Source organism: Notamacropus eugenii, chromosome 6 (genome assembly GCF_028372415.1).
Source record: "Notamacropus eugenii isolate mMacEug1 chromosome 6, mMacEug1.pri_v2, whole genome shotgun sequence".
NCBI classification, from domain to species: Eukaryota; Metazoa; Chordata; class Mammalia; order Diprotodontia; family Macropodidae; genus Notamacropus; species Notamacropus eugenii.
The window spans coordinates 52,559,154-52,584,677 of NC_092877.1; the positions used below are offsets into that span (position 1 = coordinate 52,559,154).

Here is a 25,524-nt window from a genome sequence, read left to right on the forward strand (position 1 = left end):
CCTCAATGAGTTTATAATCTCCTTGTGCTAAGGAACTGATTATTTTTTATAGAATCACAGAGTTAGTGGTGGAAGAGACCTCAAGGTCTATCTCGTCCACTTTTTTAAGATGGAGAAACAAGTCTGAGGAGGTTAAACAACTTACCTGAGGTCATATGAATAACAAGTGTTAGGATCAAGATTTGAACTCAGGTACTTAGACTCCAAACACTTTCCACTTATTGCACTACCTCTCAATGTTATTTTCTATCCTTGTAACCTTGATGTCTTGCACATAGTAGGCACATGATAAATGTTTGTTAAAGGAATGAAAAATAGCACAACAGCCTCATTTTAAGACTTACAAAGGTCATTTCTCAACAACTGTGTGAGGGAGATAATACAAGTATTATTATCCCCATTTTACAAATGAGTAAACTGAGGAATGAAGACTTGCTCGGGGTCCCACAGATGAAATGTGTTAGATTAGGTATCATTGTAATAAGTCATGCTGCTGTATAATCCCTTGGTTCCTAAGTTGAGGGTAATTCTGATAGATAATAGGTCCTTTCCAGGATAGAATAGGGAAGTTTTGATTGTGCAAGGAGAGATGAGAGGTAAACTCCTCTCCTCCAAATGCCATTGCCTCTCCTCTGGCACTCCTGTTTCATTACTCCTAACCTGCAGTGAGATATCTGGAGTCAGAGATTGTAGGGAGAAGGAAGAGTAAAATGGAAAGGGACCTGGCCTCGAAACAAAGAAACTTGTGTCCTGTCTATGCCACTAAAATACTCAGAGTCCCTGGCACATAGTCATTTTTTAATAAATGTTAGTCAATTGATTGGTTGTATAACTTTGGACAGGTTCCTTCCCTTCATCAAGTCTCGGTTTCCAAGTCTATAAAGTAAGGAATCATAACTCGATTATCTCTGAGGTCTCTTTTAGATCTGAAATTCAGTTTTCAATGTTCTTGTTTCTTTCAGCTCTGGCATTCTGTGATTCTGGGTCTGTGACTCCAAGTTTGCAGATGGCTAGCAGAGAACTACCTTCTCCCAGATTAGAAGGTCCCTTCATTCCTGTGCAAGCAAAGGTGGAACACGGAGCTTTCAGGATGAGTTGGACTAGATTTCATCTCAGGTCCCTTCCCCCTTCATGATTCTGTGATTCAGAAATTCTACCATTGGTCTAAGGTTCTATGCTTCTTAAATTCCATGTTCTAGGATTCTTTGTTCTAAGATTCTGCCATTCTAAGAGCCTTTTCGGTAGCTTCTTAGCTGTCTCCTTGCCTGCAGTCTCTCCTCTTTCTAGTCAGTCCTCCATGCAGCTGCCGTGCTGGTATTTCTGAAGCATCCCACCATATTTCCCTTGCTCAAAAAGTACAATGGCTCCCCATCGCCCTTAGGACGAAATGCAAATGCATGTTTTTGACACATACAGCCCTTATTGCTCTGACTCCAAACCCTATTTCCAGACTGTCTTCACATTACCTCCTCTCATTTACTCTCTGCATGAACTTCAGTAATTCCAACCATCCTGGCCTGCCTGCAGTCTCCCCCATCCAAAACATCCCATTTCCTACTTGTGTGTTGTGCAGGCTGTCCCCCATGTCTAGGTGTTCTCTCTCTTCTGGGAAGCCCTAGATCCCACCACCGCTTAGCTCCAGGGCCGCTTCTTTCAAGAGGCATTTCCATTTATATTTTATATTCATTTATCTGTATATATACTGCTTCCACTCAGCAGAAGATAAGCTTCTTGAGGGCAGTGACTTTCATTTTACACTGTATCCTCAATATCGAGCAGAGTGGGATGTATAAGGGTGTTCAGGAAGACTAGCACCTCTGGTGGCAGGGCTGCCGAGTCCTGTTCAGCGCTGCTCATCTATCCACCTTTGGTGTCCCCCTGATTCATCCAGCTGTCACCTGTGGTTCCAGAAGCTGTAGCATGTTCAGTGGCTACACCCTAGTAAAACCATCTTGGCAGACGTGCTAAACTAGGTTGAGGGTAACAGGCCTCAAACCAGTCAGTGAGTTGGGGGGAAGTTTGCACCAAGAATATGAAGATTTCCCTAGCTGGAATGGGCAAACAAAAACAATTTGTTCAATTGCCATGAAGGAACTGAAGCAGGCATCGTGGAGCACTTCAAACTTGTTCAGACATCAAAGACGCCTTGGTCATCCCAGATCACCCCCCCTGACCAGGTGGCCCCTGCAGCCAGGCCACCGCCCCGGCCATCTCCAGCAGTCCCGACTTTTTGTCCTGACACTGCATTTTGGTGACTCAGGAAGGGAGAGAGGCTGATGACTTTGTTCAGCTCTGCCTCACTTCAATCCAATTCCCGTACTAGCCAAGACATCACAGCATGATGTCATTGAACATCATACCATAGCAGCCACATCTAGCATAGTACCTGGCACATAGTAGGTGCTTCATAAATGTTTGGATTGAATTCTAAGATTCCCTGATCTCAATAGATGCCCTTGGCAATGAAGCTCTTAGAGGTTCTCCAGAGCACGGGATAGCAGGTTAATCATTCAGGTCGGTAGATAGGAAACCACAGCGATGTCTCTTGTAGACTAGCTCAGGGTCGGCTAGGCCCTGCCCTGTGGTGTCTGGGCCTTTGTGTAAAGAGGGTCCCTCCAGGTACAAAGTACCCAAGAATACTTTCACTTCTAGGTCATTGTCTTGAGCAAGATGCTTGGAACCTCCAGGAACTGGCCCTCCCCAACCCCAAGGGTAGTCACAGGCTCCTTCTTATAAGCACACACACAGGTCAAAAGATGATTAGTTTTATTTACAAGTTAATGGAAACAGATAGGACTCCTATTTCAAGCCATAATAATGATATCCACCAGTGAGCAACCTCCCTCTCTGAGACCTGCGCAGGATCAGTGATTCTGTGTTTTAAGCAGGGCTCCTGCGGGGTCCAGTCCAGGTTTGCTCCCTCACCCCTGTCACTCCACAGTTGTCCCCAGCTTCACTTGGTGATCCAAAGGGATACAGTAGAAAATACAACAGAAAGCAAAAAAAAAAAAGTGATTCAATGGAAAGCATGCTGACTTTGAGGCCAGAGGACCTGGATTCAAATTCTGAGTCTATTGCTTATTATCTGTATGACCTTGGGCAAGTCATTTAATCTTTGGGGGCCTCAGTTTCTCCAAATGTAAAATGAGGGGGACCAGATGACCTTGGAAGCCCCTTCTAGTTCCAATCTATGCCCCTATAATGACACTTGTTCCTTTTTCCTGTGGACCAACTCACTAACAAATGAACTATCCAGGAAAAAAAAATCATTCCAGGTGTGTTTCATAGCTTAAAAGAAAACACTCTTCTGACCAAAGTGGCTCAGTTCTTCTAAAGTGTTCTTTGGCAGCCCAGTCCCCATATTCTAAGGCAAGAAAACTCTTGGGACTAGAGGAAGTGTCTCTCCCTTCACTGTACCAGGCGTTCTCTCTCTCCAAGTAAGTTCTTGGTGACTTATTACTGCTTCTATACCCTTTCCTCTTAGCACAGACATGCCTAGGAGAAGGTCATTTATAATACTTGCTACAGAAACCTTTATACATTCCTTTCTTCAGATATCAGTCTGGTGAGGGTTAGTTAAGGGGAGGAAGGGTTCCAATTTCTCTGTAGCTATTTTCAACTAACCTTTCCCCTGTTGTTAGGACAGTTCAATTCCTGCCCCAAACCTGGATCTAATACAGTGATTGTAAGCATCTGACCTGGGAAAGGGAGTCATAGTAAGTTGTTTTGAATAAATAATCTATTTGGTTATCAGTAGTTAAGGAATGTGTCTGAGTTTCCTAGAAGGAAACTTTTTTAGCATTGACTCTAGAGTTAGACATCTGAGTTCGAATCCCGTCTCTGAGAATTACCCATGTGAGTTTGGCTTGAGCAAGTTATGTAACCTCCATGGGTCTCTGTTCTCTCATGTGTAAAATGGGGGCACTGGGAAGACTTTTGAAGTCCCTTCTAGCTCTAGATGTGTGATCCTATAAAAAATGATTGCCAGTAACATGGGTGAATGGCCTCGGGGTGGGGGGAGGAGAGTGTCTCTCTGAACTTTGTTTTTACTACCAATATTGTGCCACACCATTTCATGCCACAGCACTGGCCAGTTTCCAGGGATGGATATGGACTATTGTTCAAAACAGGTTTTAAGAACAGGACTCTATGAAACAAGGGCACTGGGTGAAATGTCTGGGCTTCTGCTTGGCCAGCTCATTTCCTTGGGCATATGGAGACTAGGCTGCCAAAGAACACTTTAGAAGAACTGAGCTACTCTGGTCAGAAGAGTGTTTTCTTTTTAGCTGTGAACGCAGCTAAAGCTGAGGTCTGACCATCTCCTCTCCTCCAGAAGATCTATCAATTCGATCCAGGCTTCGATTCTATCTAGGAAGTTGACTTTTTTCTTTGCTTTAGAATCTCCAATTTTCTTTTCTGATCACACAAACTTCAGGCATGTGTGTATATGGATAATCTGAGGGTATCTGGCTTTGTTTTTGGCTCCTTTTCCCAGATTTTGTCTTCTGCAGATTTCTAGGTGGTCTCTTCTGCTGGTCTTCTTCCTGTTATCATGGCTACTCTCTATACAGGTAGAGAGATGACTTGCCCAAGGTCACATTGGTACCAGAGCATCCAAATCCACGGCTTTTCCCATTGTATCTGGTTGAATGATGGGAACATTGATCTAGAATTTGCCACTGACTCTTTGAGTGACCTTAGGCCAGTCACCTAACATTTGCTTGGGTCTAAGACAGGCAAAGCAATGATTGGGTACAATGCACTACCCATCTCCATGCCTTTGCATTGACCAAAGACTAACTGTCTTGGTGCCTCCGATGCTCTCTTTCTTTACATCTGTTTCTTAGCATCTCCATCTTCCTTCAAGAAAGCTCAAATCCTACCAGCTTCCAGTGGTCTATCCCAGTCCCCTCAGCTGCTGGTATTTCCCCACAGGATATGACAATCTCCCAACTCTGTATAGCTTAGACACCTAGTTCTTCTCATGCTGTTTCCCCCATTAAAATATAAGTTCCCTGAAGGCAAGTTTTGATTGTGCCTTTCTGTGTATACCTAGGGCTTAGCACTGTACCTGGCCAACAAAATCTCCAGGGGGCCTATGGCCACCCATCCTTGAGCTCCCTCCAGCTGAAGATTTGGGGCCCAGAGGTCATTCCTCAGAAGGCAGCCTTTCCACATCACACACACACACACACACACACACACACACACACACACACACACACACACACACACACACACACACACACACACACACAGATGAAAGAGACCTTCCTTCCTCGGATTTTCCTGAGCACTTTGGATTTCTTGCTTGCCCTCCCATGTTCCCCTTTTGTGTCTTCCTTATCCTTTTATAGGTCATATCCCTTAAAGTAGATTACACTTTTTTGATAACCAGGTCTTTCCTGTATCTAGCTTTGTATCCCCAGTGCTTAGCCTAAGGCTTTCAAATAGTAAATGCACTGAAGCTCCACTCTGACAGGCTCAAAGCATCTCTTGATGGACTGAGTGATGTCAAGGACAGGGGTGATGTAGGGGGGCCAGAGGCAAAGGGACAAATGAAGAATTCAGCAGGTTTGAGGACAAAGTCAGGCCTGAAGAAGCCTGGTCACAGATTACCTCCAAAATTCTAGTCCCCTCTGTCATTAGCTTGCTCTATGACCTCAAATAAGGCCTTGGTTGTAAACTGAAGGGGGGTAAAGTGAACTAGAGAGCCCTCATCCTGACATTTTTTCTCGAAGGTCCCTCCCATCTTCAGCATTCTAGCGGTCAAATTGCCACTGTGTGCCCACTGGTCATGAAGGGGAGTGAGTAAGACACTCTGGATAACTCTGGACAGCCCATCTCCCCTGCCCACAGCACAGCTCCAAGCAGCCAGCCCTCTATTCCCCTACGTGTGCCAGGAGTGTTTCCTCCTATGAAGGATTTAATGTTTTAAATCCATTTACTTCATAGGCCTCTTGAGAGGCTAATTCAGAGCGAGGGACCTGTGGGGAGCCCTTGTCTCCCCTGACAAGCCTCAGAGAGATTAGGCAGGAAACAAGAGATACAGCCAGATGTCGGTCCCCTCTGCCTACCATCACTGCCTCCTTCCCCAACCAACCTCCCACCTCTACCACAACCTGCTAATGTATTTAAAAGAGAAAGTAAAACAGGCTGACTGTGGAGTCTGATTTCCCCCAGTGCTTTGTGGGCCCTGATGTTTCCTGGTGATGTGTTCACCATCCCTGCCCCGGGACTGCTCCCCCTCCCCACATTCCTGCTCATTGCATCCAAACTGAGGAGCTGGAAAGCCCCTGACATTCCTCCCCAAGCAGGAGGAATGTTCAGGTGGCCAGACTTCCCTTTCTACTGGTGGCTACCCCTGGGCTCCATCTCCAAAGAGACTGCAACCACACATTTGTTCATAGTCCATTAAGTACTTACTTTGTGCTGAGCACTGTACCTCTACTTGGGGCAGAGTCTAAACAAGACATGGTTCCTATCCTCATAAAACACCTAGTCTCCTCAAAGATGAAAGCTTCTTGGATGGGAAAAGTTTCCTCCTCTCTTTACAGATGTGGGGGACTATGAGTGTGTAATATTATATATACTGTTAGAAACTACTGATGTGTTAGTTTGTTTTCCTGAAATTTTTTCTCTTTCTTTTTTTTAATCTCTTTTATAAGAAATAACTCCATGAGGAGGGGAAAGAAAAGAGAGACAATATTCAGAAATAAGTGAGAAAAATGATTTTAATTCAATTTATTCTAATTGTTTTCATGAAAATAATTTTTTAAAATCATTATAGAAGTGAGAGTTATTATTATCATCTCCTTAAGGAACTCTTCTGATCAGTGATTCCCCTGTTCTTTACTGCACTGGCATTCAAGGCCTACCACTGTCTGCTTCCAACCTTCCTTCCCCTGTTCCCCTTTCCCTATACCCCCATATTAATCCCGTTCTCTCCTGCTACACTATAACCAGTTTCAGAAATATCCCTTTTTCCGCTTGCTGAAATTCCTGCCATCCCTGGAGACCCCTGTCTAATTCCACCTCCCTCAAGAAGCCCTCCCCAATACCCCGTTTCATAACGACTTCTCCTCCTGACATCTCAGAACACTTACTGTCTCTGACACATACAGTTATGACTCTGAGTCATAGAAACTTAGACCTGAAAGGTCCACTGTCTCATTTTGCAGAAGAGGAAACTGAGGATGAGACAAATACTGTTGGCCCAAGATCTCACAGGAAGTCAGGTGGAGACTAGAATTCAGTACTCTAGTCTCTAGTACCTTCATTATAGATTATTTTGTATTCTTGTTCCATGGGATGCAGTCCTGAACGTGCTCCTCCTCTGACTCCTTCAGACTGAGAGTTTCCTGAGGGCAATGCCCAAATCTGCTCTCCCTTTCTCCCTAGCTAGAGCAGTCCCCAGGTCTTTCCCTCCTCAGTCTTCTCTCCGACCCGGGAACTCCCCGAGGATAGGACCTGGGGCTCCTCTTTCTCTTTCTCTCCTGAACTAGAAGGTCCTTGAGGGCAAGGTCGAAGCCTGCAAGTTTCATTCTCCTATATTCCTGGAAGTGAGAGCCTGTCAATGCAGGTCAGGGGCAGGGATGAGACACCAAGCACAGCAAGGCTCCATGCTTTGAATTACAGGAAGTAGCTTTGAGTTAACAGAACAGGAAGAGACATCTGGTTCCCTTTCTCTTTTCTTCCTTAAGCACACACACACACACACACACACACACACCCCACACACACACCCCACACACACACACCCTACACACCCAACAGCTCTATTCATGTTCTATTAGCGGCAGCAACCGTTAAATCAACTGAAGTGCAAAAAGTCAAGGGTGGTTTGGCCATACATAAGCACCAGGATTTAGTAGGCAAGGGGGGCCTGCCAGAATGGGCATCTCCCCATCTCCAGGTCCAGTTCCTGCCCTGTGGGTCTGGCCACTCAGACCTTGTTCCTCTTGCATAGTCAAGGTTGGGCCCCCCCAGAGAGTGATTCCGAGAACAGCTTACCCTGCCGGCTGCTCTCAGCTCCCACCGAGTCACCCCAATCAGTAGGCAGACGCAGCTGTATTTGTTTCCACCCAGAGGCCCCTTGGGGGTTGCGGGGGAAGGCAGGTTTGGGGATTCCACACTCAGTGAGAACGGGGTGGGAGGGGAGGGATGCCTGGAGGCCCCCAGGGCAGTGTTTCTAACCTTAGACAGACCATGTGCACTAGAAGGTGATTTGGGTAGCAATGTAGAGTAATGGAAGGAACTGCTGTCTTCTAAGAGACCTGAGCTACAGGCCTGGTGGGTCACTGTCTCACTGTGCTTGAGCAAATCTCTTCCCTTCTCCAGGCCTAGAAAGTTTGGGATCACCTAAATTAGGACTGGGGAGTTTTCTTCTTATAATGACTTTTCTGAATTTGTATATTCTCTTTTGTATTGTATTTAATCCCCCCAAAATCCCCAACAGTGGTCCAAAAAGCATAAAGATGGAGTGGGGGAGAGGAGGAAAGGAAAGAGGGAAAGATTCCAAATTAAGACATCTGGACATTCCTAAGGTAAATAAAAGGAGAAGGGAAGTTCATTGGGAATGGAGTAGAAACTGATTTCTGAGCTCAAGGACTGCAAGGGACCCAGGGTTGGGGTTCAGTCATCAGAGTTTAAAAAACAGCAAAAGATGGAAAGGTCCACTGCATCCAGGGGCAGACACCAGCATTCCCAGGGAATCTGACTCTTCTGAAGTTCATTTACTAATAACAATGGCAATGAAAATAGTAATAGCCAACATTTCTATATCCCTTACTATATGCCAGGCACTGTGCTAATCGCTTTATAGTTATTATTTCATCAGGTCCTCCCAATCACCCTGTGAGGTAGGTGCTGTTATTATCCCCGTTTGACAGATGAAGAAACTGAGGCAAATAGAGGTGTTTTATCTAGGTCACGTAGCTAGTAAGTGTCTGAGATTGGATTAGAACTCAGCTCTTCCTGCCTCCGTGCCCTGCACTTGATCTGCCTGTGCCACCTAATTGTCCTTGGGCCCAAGGGCTAGATCTGAATCCTACCTGTCACTGGAGGAAGCTGAGGCTAGCTGAGGGAACTCCCAGGGTGGGAGGAGAAGGTTGTAGCAAAGGCTGAAGGAGGGAACTGAGGTCCAGGAAGGGAAAGCATCTTGCCCAGAACCTAACGGTTCCTGACCCAGAGCAGGGACTTAATTAATAAATGCTTATTGGTGAATCAGTTGCTCAGAGTCATGTATTATTGAGTAACAGATTCTAACTGGGGTCTTCTAACTTCTGCTCCAGTGATTTTTCCTTCACCAAACCCTGCCCTTTCTTTGTCCCTTCTTCTTTACTTACGTTCAGATGGTGGCAATTAGTGGGTCCTCCATTCTTCCGGTTCTGCTTTGCATTATTTCATAAGTATTTTTCCAGATGTCTTTGCATGCTCATATTTTCTGGTCATAATGGCATTATAGTATTCCATTACATTAATGTTCCACAATTTATTTAACCCTCCCCTAATGGTGGACATCTAGGTTGCTTCCAGTTAAATGACGTAACTACTTCCCAAAAAGTCTTTAAACAGATTTTCTTTCGTTTTCCAACTCTTCCAGGGGTTTATTTTAAGAGCCTATGAGTTAAGCAGAGTGTTTCTTTTCATGCCATAATTTCTAACCCCCAAGATCCTTGGGGCAGCTAGGTGGTGCAGTGGATAGAGTGCCAGGCCTGGAGTCAGGAAGATTCATCTTCATGCATTCAAATCTAGCCTCAGACAATTTCTACTGTGTGATCCTGGGCAAGTCACTTAACCCTATTTGCCTTAATTTTCTCATCTGTAAAATGAACTAGTGAAGGAAATGGCAAACCACTCCAGTATCTCTGCCAAGAAAACCCCAAATGGGGTCACAAAGAGTCAGAGATGACTGAAAATGACTGAACAACGAGAATCCTAGGGCTAAAATTTACCTTGTATTTTATGTACATGTTGTCTCCCTGATAGAATAATCTTCTAGAGCAAGGATAGTTTCCTTTCTGTCTCCATATCCCCAGAGTCTAGCACACATTAAGCATTCAATAAATGCATGTTCAGCAAAGAATTTTAAGTGCTGAAGCTTCCATAAACCAAAAAGTGTATATGAAACTCCTGCTTCTTTGTCTTTAGACCCTACTGCCATGAAGTTTGGGGATTCTCTCTTCCAATTCCTTTCAGGAATAAACTTACCTTTCAATCCAAAGAAAAGGGGTGCCAAAGGTCCCTTTGGACCTGGCTCTGGCACCAAGAGTTCCATGGCTTTGAGGAAGCCATAGCCTTGTTCCAGGCTTGTTTCTTTTTCTGTAAAGTAAATGAGTTTGACATTCAGGAAAACAATTTGGAATCATACATGGAGAATAACTCATTCATACCTTTTGGCCAGACACCCTACTGCTGGGTTGATATCCCAAGAAGTCAATGACAAAAAGGAAAAAAAATCCTACATGTGCCAAAATGTTAATAGCAGCATTATTTGTAATAGTAAAACAAACAAAGCAAAACCCTAGAAACAAATTATGTGCCAATCAGTAAGCATGTATAAATGGACTCCAATGTGCCAGCACTGGGCTAGCTGCAAGGGATACAAAAACAAAATCAAAACAATCCCTGCTATCAGGGGAGACAACAGGAGGGAGTGCATTAGCAATTATTGGGAAGGGTGACCATCAGGAAAGGTTTCATTTGACACAGTTTCCTAAAGTGGGAGATAGCCCTCGTGGAGGGGGGGGGGCGGCGCGCGCTGGAATGATCCCAAGGGGTCGTAGTAGCCTCAAGTGCAATTGGGGGGGCATTGAATAAAAATAAGGGGGTAGTGGAAGACTAAGGAAAGAGAAGAAAATTTTGAAAAACCATTCATACCTGTTTCATCTGTTGTGTAACAGAATTAAAGTCATAGTGATTACATTAAATTTAAGATGTCATTTTTTAAAAAACATTTTATATATTTTTTGAAATGATGCAAATTTTTTTAAAAAATATTAAAGGGTTAAACAAAGTAGATTTCCAAAGGAGTGCTGTGTAATTTTTTTAAAAGGGGACAGAAAGGCAAATAAGTTTGGGAACCTCTGATCTAGAAGACAGTGCTCAATGATTGAAGGATGGTTGAACCCATTGTGGGCTATATACATATAATAAATATATAATATTCATTATAATGCATAATTATTATATATTTTATTATTTATATAAATATCACCTACTCATCACCCTAAACTATTTGTCACGTAATATTAATCCATTATTAAATTTTATATTACATATAATATAATGCATTAATGGACCATAATGGAATAGAATATTATATAATATAATGGAATATTATTGTTATAAAGAATAATAAATATAAAGACTCCAGGGAAATGGGGGGAATAGATTCAGAGTGGAGACAGAAGAACCAAACATCAGAATTCAGAATCAAAATTTCAAATTCATATCATCCATGACAAGTGATCATTGAAACACATAATCCTTTCTATTAACAAACAGCAAATTACAAACATGAAAGTCACATATTGTTAAATAAGAAATCTCTATGGAGAGTGGAGACATTTATGCTTTAGCACTGAAGTCATACTCAAGTCAACAAGCATAAGCACTGACTGTGCTCCAGGCACTGTGTTAAACACTGGTCATAGAGCCTCACCAAGTAAACAACAGGAGATCCAGCTTGTATTTGCCTGACATATCATATCTGCTCATTATAAAGGTTTAAAAGTTTTCATGCCCATTGCCAAGAGAGAATTCAGTGGAGCTGGTCATCAGGTCAAAGCTGGTTGGCTTTTTGGTGGGGCTGGATCAGCTACTGCTGCTCATGAAATTTATATTCCAATAGCCCAGGCCTTGAGGACATGTGGATGACAGGTGGAGGGCAAAAAGTAAGTATATATAATCTTGGAGTATATGCATAATAAATGTTATTAAATTATATATTACACGATACAATTATTAAAATATAATCATAATATAATTATATGTAAATTATATATACGTATGTCCATTTGGAAACCTGAAGTATCTATATAAATGTAAACTATTGTCATTGGGAGTTATTGTTAAAGTATTTTAGGTTTTCCCTACCAAGGGAAATAATAATAATAGCTAACATTTATGTGACATGGCATGGTATGACTTGCAGTGGACTTTGATTTGAGCGAGGGAGGGCTGTGCAAGGTCACCAGCCTCACGTTCTCTCCAGAGCCATCTGGGTTCAGTGGCCAGATATTCATCAGGAAGACTGGAGATGGTCCAGGATGCAGTGGGAGACCCTGGCCCTTTTAGGCTAAGGTCTTTTCAGGTTCTCACTTCAGGTGAGGTAATAACCATTCAGTGAAGAGGCCTCTTTAAGCAGTTTACTCAAAGGGTAGCCCCTTTAATAAAAAAAAAAATCAAACTGGGAGGGGAAGACCCTCAGGGTTCCTGGGTAAAAGAGAAACATTTATGTAGAACATGCTATATTCCAGGCATTAAGCTAAGTGCTTTGTAATGATTTCATTTGTTCCTCTTAGAGATGTGTTATTATTATCCCCATTTTACAGAGGAGGAAATTGTGGCAAACAGAGGTAAAGTGACTTGTCCAGTATCACATAGGTCATAAGTTTCTGAGGCTGAATTTGAACTCAGGACTTCTTGTCTCCAGGCCTCATGCTTTTGTCCACTACACCAGCCAGTTTTCAGACAGGGAAGGAAAAACCACAACTGGATTACCAGAGTCAAAAACCCAAGACAAGCAAGGAAGTAATGAGAGTATTTAGTTGTGTTCAGTGTGTTCCAGGTCTAGATAGAAGTACATCTCAGGGTACTGAAAGAACTGGCAGATGGAATTGCTAAGCTGCTTCCACTGATCCTGACAGATGAGAATCCTGACAGATGAGAATGGTGCCACAGAACTAAGATGGACAAATATCCCCAATTTATTTATTTATTTTTTTTATTTTGTAATGTTTAACAATCACTGCCATACAATTGTGATTTTATCCCCTCCACCTACCCCCCACTCCCCCCCTCCCTCCCCACGACTGCATACAATTCTGTATAGATTCTACATATACTTTCCTATTGAGTATATTTTCACTATAGTTATGCTATGTAGTCAGACTAAGATAAATGAAAGAAATCGTATAACAAATCAGAACATGATACACAAACACATACACATACACAAACATGATCTGCTACAATATGTGAGTGACTTCCATATTTCTCTCTCTGAGTGTGGCAGGCATTTTGCCTTGAGATCCTCCATTGGGATTTTATTTTTTTTTATTTATTTTTTTTTTGGTAAGAAGTTCTTGTGTTATTACAAAAATCTAAGTCTACCAGAAAAAACTCTCACACACTGTGGTTGTTGCTGTGCACAAAGTTCTCCTGGTTCTGCTCCTTTCACTCAGCATCAGGTCATATAAGTCCTTCCAGGCCTCTCTGAAGTCTTCTTGTTCATCATTTCTTATGGCACAATAGTACTCCATTACATTCATATACCATAATTTATTCAGCCATTCCCCAATTGATGGACATCCCCTTGACTTCCAGTTTTTGGCAACTACATAGAGTGCTGCTATAAATATTTTTGTACATGTGGGACCCTTTCCCATTTTTATGATCTCTTGGGGATATAGTCCTAGTAGCGATATTGCTGGGTCAAAGGGTATGCACATTTTTGTAGCCCTTTGGGCATAGTTCCAAATTGCTCTCCAGAATGGTTGGATGCGCTCGCAGCTCCACCAACAATGAATTAGTGTTCCAACTTTCCCACATCCTCTCCGGCATTTATCATTTTCTTGTTCTGTCATGTTTGCCAATCTTATAGGTGTGATGTGGTACCTCAGAGTTGTTTTGATTTACATCTCTCTAACCAATAGTGATTTAGAGCATTTTTTCATATGATTGTAGATAGCCTTAACCTCTTCCTCTGAAAATTGCCTGTTCATATCCTTTGACCATTTATCAATTGGGGAATGACTTGTATGATTATACATTTGGATCAGTTCTCTATATATTCTAGAAATGAGGCCTTTATCCCCGAGCTTAGCTGTAAAAATTCTTTCCCAATTTACTACATCCCTCCGGATTTTGGTTGCATTGGGTTTGGTTGTGCAAAAACTTCTCAGTTTAATGTAATCAAAGTTATCCATTTTGCATTTCATAATGCATTCTATCTCTCCTTTAGTAAAGAATTCTTCCCTTCTCCATAGATCTGATAAATACACTATTCCTTGCTTCTCCAGTTTATTCATGGTATCAATCTTTATACCTAAATCATGTACCCATTTGGACTTTATTCTTGTGTACGGTGTCAGGTATGGGTCTATGCCTAATTTCCGCCACACTGTTATCCAGTTTTCCCAGCAATTTTTGTCAAACAATGAGTTCTTATCCCAGAAGCTGGGGTCCTTGGGTTTATCAAACAGAAGGTTGCTATATTGCTTGCCTACTGCATCTTGAGTGCCAAGTCTATTCCACTTGTCTACCTCTCTGTTTCTTAGCCAGTACCAAGTGGTTTTGATAATTGCTGCTTTATAGTAGAGTTTGAGGTCTGGTAGCGCTAGGCCACCTTCCCAAGCATTTCTTTTCATTAGTCCCTTTGATATTCTGGACCTTTTGTTTTTCCAAATGAATTTTGATATTATTTTGTCCAGCTCTAGAAAGTAATTGTCTGATAGTTTAATTGGTATGGCACTAAATAAGTATATTAATTTGGGTAGAATTGTCATTTTTATTATATTAGCACGGCCTATCCATGAGCAACTAATGTTTTTCCACTTACTTAAATCTGACTTTATTTGTGCAAAAAGTGTCTTGTAATTGTGTTCATATAATCCCTGGGTTTGTTTTGGCAGGTAGACTCCTAAGTATTTTATACTGTCTACCCTAACTTTAAATGGGATTTCTCTTTCTATCTCTTGCTGTTGGACTTTGTTGCTAATATATAGGAATGCAGAAGATTTGTGTGGGTTTATTTTGTACCCTGCAACTTTGCCAAAGTTGTTCATTAATTCTAGTAATTTTTTACTTGAATCTCTGGGATTCTCTAGGTAAATCATCATATCATCTGCAAAGAGTGATAACTTAGTTTCTTCTTTGGCTATTTTAATTCCTTGGATATCTTTATCTTGTCTAATTGCTACAGCTAACATTTCTAGTACCATATTAAATAATAGTGGTGATAATGGACAACCTTGTTTCACCCCTGATCTTATTGGGAATGCATCTAGCTTATCCCCATTGCATATAATGCTTGCTGAAGGTTTTAGATAGATACTGCTTATTATTTTATGGAAAGTTCCCTTTATTCCTACATTCTCCAATGTTTTTAGTAGGAATGGATGTTGTATTTTGTCAAAAGCTTTTTCTGCATCTATTGAGATAATCATGTGGTTTTTGTTAGCTTTGTTGTTGATGTGATCGATAATGCTAATAGTTTTCCTAATATTGAACCAGCCCTGTAGTCCTGGTATGAATCCTACCTGATCATAATGTATTAATCTCGTGATAAGATGCTGTATTCGTTTTGCTAGAATCTTATTTAAAATTTTTGCATCTATATTCATTAGGGAAATTGGTCTATAATTTTCTTTCTCTGTTTTGTCTCTTCCTGGTTTGGGTATCAAAACCATATTTGTATCATAGAAAGAATTTGGGAGGACTCCTTCTTCCCCAATTTTCAAGAATAGTGTATGTAGTATTGGAATTAACTGTTCTTTAAATGTTTGATAGAATTCACTTGTGAATCCATCTGGCCCTGGAGATTTTTTGCTAGGGAGTTCATTGATGGCTTGTTCAATTTCTTTTTCTGAGATGGGGTTGTTTAAGTATTCAACTTCCTCTTCTGTTAATCTGGGCAATTTGTATTTTTTAAAATATTCATCCATCTCGTTTAGATTATCGAATTTGTGGGCATAAAGTTGGGCAAAGTAGTTTCTAATTATTGTTTTAATTTCCTCCTCATTGGAGGTGAGTTCACCCCTTTCATTTTTAATATTAGTAATTTGGTTTTCTTCTTTCTTTTTTTTAATCAGATTGACCAAAGGTTTATCAATTTTATTAGTTTTTTCATAAAACCAAGTATTGGTTTTATTTATTAATTCAATAGTTTTCTTAATTTCAATTTTATTAATCTCTCCTTTGGTTTTCAGTATTTCTAATATGGTATTTACTTGGGGATTTTCAATTTGTTCTTTTTCTAGCTTTTTCAACTGCAAGCCTAAGTCATTGATCTCCTCTTTCTCTATTTTATTTATGTAAGCATTCAGAGATATAAAACTTCCCCTAATAACTGCTTTTGCAGTATCCCATAAGTTTTGGTATGTTGTCTCACTATTGTCATTCTCTCGAATGAAATTGTTGATTGTTTCTATGATTTCTTCTTTAACCCAACCCTTCTTTAGAATTAGATTATTTAGTTTCCAATTGATTTTTGGTTTCTCTTTCCATGGCCTTTTATTACATGTAATTTTTAATGCATTATGATCTGAAAAGGATGCATTGATTATCTCTACCTTTCTGCACTGGATTGTGAGATTTTTATGTCCTAGTACATGGTCAATTTTTGTAAATGTTCCATGTACCGCTGAGAAAAAAGTATATTCCTTTCTATTCCCATTTAATTTTCTCCAAAGATCTATCATATCTACCTTATCCAGAGTTTTATTTACCTCCTTAACCTCTTTCTTGTTTATTTTGAGGTTGGATTTATCGAGTTCAGAGAGGGGGAGGTTGAGGTCCCCCACTAGTATAGTTTTGCTATCAATTTCTTCCTTCAACTCCCCCAACCTCTCCTCTAAGAATCTGGATGCTATACCACTTGGAGCATACATGTTTAGTAATGATATTGCTTCATTGTCTATGGTGCCTTTTAGCAGGATATAGTTTCCATCCCTATCCCTTTTGATTAGATCTATTTCTGCTTTTGCTTTGTCTGAGATTAGGATTGCTACTCCTGCCTTTCTTACATGAGCTGAAGCACAATATATTCTGCTCCATCCTTTTACCTTTATCCTATGTGTATCCCCCCGTTTCAAATGTGTTTCTTGTAAGCAGCATATTGTTGGATTATGGCTTTTAATCCATTCTGCTATCCGTCTCCGTTTTATGGGAGAGTTCATTCCATTCACATTCACAGTTATGATTACAATCTGTGTATTTCCCTCCAACCTCTTTCCCACCATTTGTGCTTTTAGCTCTCCCGTCTCCCTTCCCCTCCTCAATAGTATTCACTTTTCTCCCCCTCCTCCTGCAGCCTTCCCCTCCTTCTTTTAGCCCCCCTCCCTTTTACTCCCCTTTACTCTTATTGTTTCTTCCCTCCCTTTTAGCCTCCCTACCCTTCCTTCCCCCTTCCCCTCCTACTACCTATAGAGCTAGTTAGGATTATCTACTCAAGATTATTGTTCCCTCCTTTGAACAAATCAGATGAGAGTACCTCTCAAACAATACTCATCTCCCTCCCCTCCTTCCCTCTACTATAGTTTTGTACTTCTTCCTGTGATATAATTTGCCATTTTCTGCTTCCCCCTTTCCACACCTCCTATTACATTCCCTTCTCATACTTAAATCATATTTTTGACATGACATCATTTACTTTATGCCCGTTCCCTCTACATATATCCCTTTTATCTTAATAGCTGCACAGTTCTCAAGATTAACAGGTATCATCTTCCCTTATAGGGAGGTAAACAGTTTGCCCTAATTGAGTAGCAAGTTTTTGTTTTTGTTTGTTCCCCTCTGTTTACCTTTTTATGATTCTCTGGAGACCTGCATTTGAAGATCAAATTGTCTATTGAGTTCTGGTGTTTTGGTCAGGAAGCTCTGGAAATCCCTATTTCGTTGAATGACTTTCTCCTTGCCTGAAATGTTATGCTGAACTTTGCTGGGTAGTTGATCCTTGGTTGAAGTCCCAACTCCTTTGCCTTACGGAATATTGGGTTCCAATTCTTTCGATCTTTTAATGTAGAAGCTGCAAGGTCCTGTGTGATCCTGACTGTGTGTCCTTGATATTTGAATTGTTTCTTTCTGGCTGCTTGTAGTATTTTCTCCTTCACTTGATAGCTCTGGAATTTGGCAACTATATTTCTTGGGGTTTTGAGTTTGGGATCCCTTTCGGGAGGGGAACGGTGGATTCTTTCGATGACTATTTTGCCCTCTGAGTCTAGTACTTCTGGACAGTTTTCCTTGATGATTTCCTGGAAGATATTGTCCAGACTCTTTTCTTCATCATGGGTTTCTGGCAGGCCAATAATTCTTAGATTTTCTCTCCTGGATCTGTTTTCCAGGTCAGTTGTTTTTCCAATTAAATATTTTACATTTTCTTCTATCTTTTCATTCTTTAGATTTTGTTTGACTGATTCTTGTTGCCTCATTGAGTCATTAGTTTCTACTTGCCCAATTCTAATCTTCATCGTAGTGTTTTCTTCAGTTAGCTTTTCCATCTCCTTTTCCATCTGACCAATTTTTCCCTTTAAGGAGCTATTTTCTCCATTTAATTTTTGTACTTCTTTTTCCATTCGACCAATTTTCCCAGTTAGGTTTTGGGTTTCCTTTTCCATCTGATCAATTTTTCCAATTAGGTTTTGGGTTTCCTTTTCCATTTGATTAGCTCTTCCTTTTAGGGAATTATTCTCTCCAGTTAATTTTTGAACTTCCTTTTCCATTTCTTCAATTTTCTTTTTCAGGGTGATGTTCTCATCAGTGAATTCTTTTTTTATAGTTTTAAAATCATTGGCCAGTTTTTCTTTTATATCCTTCTTCAGACGTTCCAGGTAGTCTAGTTGTGCTTGAGAGAAATTCATAGTCCCATCTGAGGTTTCAGATGGAAGTACAGTCTCAGCTCTAACCTCTTTGGTGTTTGTGTTTTGGTCCTTATCCCCATAGAAAGATTCTATGGTTTTTTCACTTTTCGTCTGCTTTTTCCGATTCATGATGTTGGCTGAGTGTTGTAGCTTTTGGTTCTTTCAGTCAGAAGGTACAGATCTTTAAGTTGAGCTGATGTGTGTCTAGGCTAAAAGCAGGCTTTTGTTTTTTGTTTCCCCGATCAACCCTGGGGTTAGCTTGTTAGGTATGTGGGAGGGGTGGTCTGTCGTCAGGATATCTCCTCAGCTGACTTGAGGCAAAGGCAAGGTCAGGGGATGGTGATCCCAGCTTCCCTATTGTCTTCCCTTTTCCCCTGGAGGGCTGGGGCACGCCTAGAAGCTAACGCGTGTTCCCGCCCCTCCTTGGGCTCGTCTCCCGGCTCTGAGGCTTGCCTGGGTCTCAGTGCGAATTTTCTCTGCCCTGGGTCGTCTGTCCCTCCAGCCGTCTCCGCTACAGTAGGAAGAATCCCCCTTTGCCACTTTTCCAGCCTCTGGTGTTATGAGACCACCCGCCCCCTTCTGCTGTTCCCGCTGATCCAGGATTAATCTGGGAAAGAATTTTATGGTTCCCTCACGGTCATCAGGGGGGAGGAGAGAGCACTTACTGATCACTCTGCCATCCCAGTTCCTGGAAGTTCAAGTAGTGACCCACCGAAGTCCGTCTTCAGGCTGAAGATCTCAAGGGCTGCTGCGCTGATGTCTGGCACTCAGCGGCTCTCACCGGCTCGGCCTGGCTTATCTCCTGCTCCGCTGGTCTCGCCCGCCACTCTCGGGCTCCTCTGGTCCCCTCCGCCCTGCCGCGCCGACCGCGCTGCGCTGTGCGCCGGGGTCTTACCCCCGCGGAACAGATCCCTCCCGTGGACCCTCTGGTCCAGCCTGGGCTCCGAATCTGTCAAAGTCTGTCACCCACTGGATTCTACACCTCCAAAGTCTGGTCAGACTCTCCCCCCGGAGATATCCAGAGGAGTTTTTCCAGGAGCTTAGGTGAGTCGTTGCTTTCACTCCGCCATCTTGGCTCCGCCTCCCCCCCCCAATTTGTTTTTAAAAGGAAAGGTGAATGGGAAGACAATACACTCTGCAAACCATACACAAGCGAACTTGACATCAATTCTAGAACATACTATGAACAAGATGATTAGTGAGGATTTAGAGTAGAAAATAGTGATCACTAAGAGCCAGCATGGGTTCACCAAAAACAAGTCCATGGCAGAATAACTCCATTTCATTTTTTAAAGGGCTATCAGACTGGGATGATGACTGATGAAATGGAGTAGAATGGATGGTCAGAAATTCTGTAAATTAGAACCACTGAATTTAATTGTCAGTTCAACAAGCATGTACCACTATGTGCAACCGATCACAAAAGCAACCAAGTCAACCAGCATTTATTAGACCTTCACTACATACCAAATACAGGGACATGTGGGATGACATAATATGGGATGAAGCATAGGTTAGATGGCAGTGAGGTAGTGAGGATTCAGAATGGATTGAATGACTGAGGCCAAAGAGCAGTAATAAATGAATTCATGCCATTCTAGAGGAAGGTCTCTGCTAGAATGCCCTAAGAGTCTGTCCTTGGCCTTGTAGGGGAAAAGAGGAAGCCCAATTATTTTACAACACATTGATGGGCTAATCCCTCAGTTAGCTAGTGGCCTAACAGTAGAAAGTCTCCAGTTGCTACTGAAGGGGAAATAACATAAAACAAACTATGCAAGGTCAGGGTAAAGTGGATGGTCTTGTCACTGTTGTAACAACTACTTGCTGTTCTTGGATAAAGAGACCCTGCAGTCTTATCTCAAAGAACTTCTTTCACAATTATCAAAATATTTGGTTATTTCCCCTTGTTTCCTACCCTTGAATGGGGAATGTTTTCTTATAATAAATCCTGCTAGTTACATCCCAAATATTCCCCTTTTCTCCCTTGGTGGATCCCTCTCTTTCTCTACCTTTCCCTCTCTTACTTTTCTATCCTGATTTACTATAGAATGTTGTAGTTAGTTGTACACTTTAAGGGGGCCTGAAAGCTTATAAAAACCCAGTCTGTGCCAGAGGTGGCTGAAGCTGCTACTCAGCAAGACTAGTATTCCTTAACATATTAAGGCATTTCTCTCCTTTCAGTTTATTGTCCTATCTCTGACGGGGGCAGCTAGGTGAATATCTGGTCACTGGATCCAGAAGGCTCAGGAGGAGAAAGTGAGACTGGTGACCTGCACAGCCCTCCCTCACTCAACAAAGTCAAGTGCAACTCATGTCACCATTTCTCTGATGGCATGGTCTTCTTCAGCAACGAAGGACGAACACACACACACACACACACACACACACACACACACACACACACAACTACCTATCTCTGACCCACAGTCATCAGACTTCCAGTGATAGATACATCTTGTCCAAGAAGGTCCAATTACTCTTGGTCATAAGAATTCCCCAACAGCCTCATATTATTCAATCTTTTTTTTAAATCAGAGGTTTAGATGAATGAACACATGAAAACATCAATAGTCACATCAATATATTTTATTATAAAAATAAGTGAATATAAAATATGTTTTTAAATCTTCATTTAAACTTCTCAATGTCTAAAGAAAAAAATTGCAACTTGCCAATACAAGGTACATCAGTGCAAAAACAGAAGGGGACTTTGAGGCTTCCAGCAGCCTATTCCCCACCCTTGCCACAGGACAGGGCAGTGATAGTCAGACCCCCATTCTTGAGCCAAATCTAACTCATCTGTGTGACCTAAAGGCCTTCCACACTTCTACACTCCATACTTGATACATTGCAACATGTGAAGGCTTTGATGTAGCATCAGTTTGGGTCTTCTCCTATATATGATAGACTGTGCCCCATGTGCTGCATTGTGAGACCATTGGGAAGAACACTCAGTAATACTTGTCCTTCCCAAAGATGGGCAAATTTCATTCAAACTGTCCCATCCCAGCCATCTTCTACACCTCAGTTGTCCATGTTGAATTGGACCATCTTTAGCTAAACCCATTTTTACCAGGTGTAAATGACTGAGTCAGAATTCTGACTATTAGAAACTGGTGCTTTCTTCAACAGAAAGATAAATTTGTGTTTACTCTTCCCAGCTCATCCTTGAAGGGATGGAATCTTACCCAAATGGTTACCAGGCACTTGATCACCTGGTATGCTGCCATTCTGCCCTTTCTGGAGAGATCTGATAGCTGATTCTCCTTCTCCACTCCAGCATGCTAGGCAGTAGGCTTTGAGTTGGAATGTCACAGAACTCAAATGAGATCTAAATGGGATCTACCCTGGCAGATCAGTTCTCCCATTTTTGTCCTCATATCTTTAGGGGACCAGATTGTCCAGCTGAACGACTGGAGAGTTTCTGCAGCCAATTCACCCTGGCCCTGCCTTGGGCCCACTTGTTCAGGTGACTTGGTCACTGACAGCATTCAGACACGTGTCTAAGAAATTCTTCACCCTCCTCATCATGAAAGAACCTCATGCAGTGAGGGCAGTGAAGGTCTCCTTGACCTTGACCTCTCAAGTCAGGGCCAGAGATTCCTCTGTCTGCTTGAATTTCAGGGTGTTCAGGCTGTGGGATAGGTCTCCTTGTGCTTGGGGGCTCTGTCCTGAGCAAGGCCTCTGCAGCATCTGTCTCTAGGCGTTGTGTGTGATTTTTTTGACCTATGTGAATCCTGTAGTGGCCTTTTGTCTCTCTCGACTCCTGTGGGGGAAAAACAGTTAGGAGTCTTTTGGCCATTCTACAACATTTAATTTTTTACATTTTACCATTTAAAAGCATTTTCTTGTGGAAGCCAGCTACACATTCTTACATTCAATTCATCTCACCTCAGATAAACACTTACTAAGCACCAATGGCATGAATGACACTATGCTTGGTGCTGAAGACAGAAAGATGAAAAAAAGACTAGTCCCACTCTCAGAAAGGAGACCACACATATATAAATAGGTATGGACAAGGGAGAATGTGAGAATGAAAATGATAGGTATCATTTTTGTTGTGTTTTAAGGTTTGCAAAGCCCTTTAAATAAGTTGTTTCATTTCATGCTCCCAACCATCCTGGGAGGTAGGTGCTATTACCACCATTTTACAGATGAGGAAACTGAGGCAAACAGGGTTAAGTGACTCACCCAAGGTCACATACCTAGTATATTTGAACTCAGGTCTTCCTGACTCCAAGTCTATCACTATCCACTGGGCCACCTACCAGATTAAGGCAAAGGAATGATCTAATCTATGCAAATTTGAGAAGGGAAAACTCATGGTCAGCTAGTCAGACAGAAGACTGTCAAGAAAGAATTCCTGCAGGAAGCGTCATAAAGGAATAGGGCTTGGGATGAGGGTCTGCCTCTTCTCCTCTGCCTCAAGGCTCAGCTGAAGTCACACCCCTTGCAAGAGGTCTTCCCCTCTAAGACCACCTTCCATGTACGTATGCAAATATACCTATCTTGTATGTACACAGATTTTTGCTTGCTGCTTTCCACATTAGGATATAAGCTCTCTGAGGGCAGGCATTGGGGTTTTGCTTTTCTTTGTTTCCCAGGGTCTGACCCATAATAAGCACTGAATAAATGCTTGGTGACTGACTGACCATACTCTATTTTGCTTTCCTCAAAAGTGAAATCAGCCATGGGAAAGCCACCAAGACTGTCTAAATCCTCCTCCTCCTCCAAGGCCTGGCTCAAGTCCTCCCTTCACTGGGAAGCTTTCCTTGACTACTTTGACCCACATTCCTAAGATTTAGGGTTGGAAGGGACTTGGATTGAGAATCAGCAAGTCCAAACCATTCCTTTTACAGATAAAGAAACTGAGGCCCAGGGAAACAAAGTGACTTCTCCAAGGGCACAATTGCATGAAGTGGAAAAACCAGGATTTGAACCCAGGTTAATCACAGATCAAGAGTTAGTTATCAGAATCTCTCAGGATTACTTAGTCCAAACTTCCCTTTTGACAGCAGAAGAAACTGAGGCCCACACAGGTGAAATAACTTCCCATCAGCAATGGGATTTTTGAACCCAGGTCTTCTGACTTGCAAGCCGGTGCTCATTCTTCTTTCCTACCTTCTCTCCTTCCACATTCCAACACTATTCAGAATTTATTTAGCATTTTGAAGGAGAAGAGCACATGGCTTGTCATAGGGAAACACATAAATATAAAGAACATGACCCTTCAGAACCTGGTGGGAGGGATCCAAGCAATCCACACCACCACAAATGCTCGGATGACCCCGGTCCACAACAGAGCCTGTTCTCACTGCCTTCCCTTCTCAGAAGGCCTCGCCTCAGCAGACCTTGTGCTCCCTCATTACCACATGGACTTCTTACCACCATGCATTAGCCCCTACAGTATCTACATGCTTAAGGGTCAGACACTCTCCCCAACCATGTCACAGCACCCTGATGCCTTTCCTCACACAGGAGAAAAATGGGGCTGAATATGCAACAGTCACTACGCAGAAAACACTACACTTGGTGAAATGGTCTCAGTTTGAGGCTAAGTGAGAGGGAAACATTTTACAGCTTGGCTGAGTGTCTGTCTAATAGGGAGAATGGGAGAGAATTCACTGCTCTAGAGCTTCTAAAACTTGAGCACAACGAGCATCTAGTCAAACCCAGAGAACACTAATCTTCTGCGGTTATATCAGTGTTACTGCCTATGTGACTTTGTGCAGATCACTTGACCTCCTTTAGCCTCAGTTTCTCCATCTGTGAACTGACAGAATTAGACTAGATTTCCAAGGTCCCCTTCAGACTCTAAACCTCAGGAGCTCCACTAAAGCAACATAAGAGAGAAAGTACATTTTTTTTACTGAGCAAAAATAATTTAACCATTACACATTTGAAATGCTGGAAGTTTAGATTAAAAAAATTGTAACTCCAAATGTTATAATTAGAGCTCAACTCAAAATATCACTTGTTCTGAAGCTTTTCCTGATTCCCCCCAGCTCACTCTCGAGTGATCTTACATGTGCTTTGCACAGACGCATTACCTCCATAGGGAGACTGTAAACTCCCTGCATTGATTTCCTTCCTTCCTTCCTTCCTTCCTTCCTTCCTTCCTTCCTTCCTTCCTTCCTTCCTTCCTTCCTTCCTTCCTTCCTTTCTTCCTTCCTTCCTTTCCTTCCCCCCTCCCTCCCTCCTTCCTTCCTTCCTTTCTTCCTTCCTTCCTTCCCATTCTGAGCCTGCAGTCAGACGGACTTTACTAGCTGTGTAAGTCACTTAACCTCTCAGTTTCCATTTCCTTATCTGTAAAATGGGGGTCATCAGGTACTCACATCACATGATTGTCATGAGGTTCAAATGAAATGTACATATATATATGTACATGTATTTATTCCATGTTTGGATTGGTTTATTGACAAAGTGAAAAATACTCAAAGTGACTCCTAGCTCTACAATTAAAGAATTTCTTGTTTCTAACTTTCAAGAATCTGTTCTACTTTTCTCCTTGTTGTTTATAAAATTGTTTTATCACATTAGTTGCCTATTTCCCCATCACTGTACGTTTTCTTTTTACTCTTGGTCCTGGTTCTTGAATTCAGCATCTCTAAACTGGCCATCCCCTGCATCACTAATAGATATAATTCTGGCTAAGAAAATACTCACAAAGGTATACAAGACATGCATTTATATTTTCCTTTTTGTTAATTAATTTCTT

At 41.9% G+C, this 25,524-nt stretch overlaps 1 protein-coding gene across 1 annotated transcript in view; it reads right to left on the reverse strand.

Annotated features, from left to right (window-relative positions):
• Positions 1-21,373: 21,373 nt before the first annotated feature.
• Positions 21,374-25,524, reverse strand: part of TNIP2 (TNFAIP3 interacting protein 2) — a 31,430-nt gene continuing 27,279 nt past the window's right edge. The window contains exon 6 of the mRNA XM_072620049.1: positions 21,374-22,569. Within this exon, the coding sequence (XP_072476150.1) occupies positions 22,282-22,569 (288 nt within the window). The 3' untranslated portion in view covers positions 21,374-22,281. The remainder of the gene's footprint in view (positions 22,570-25,524) is intronic.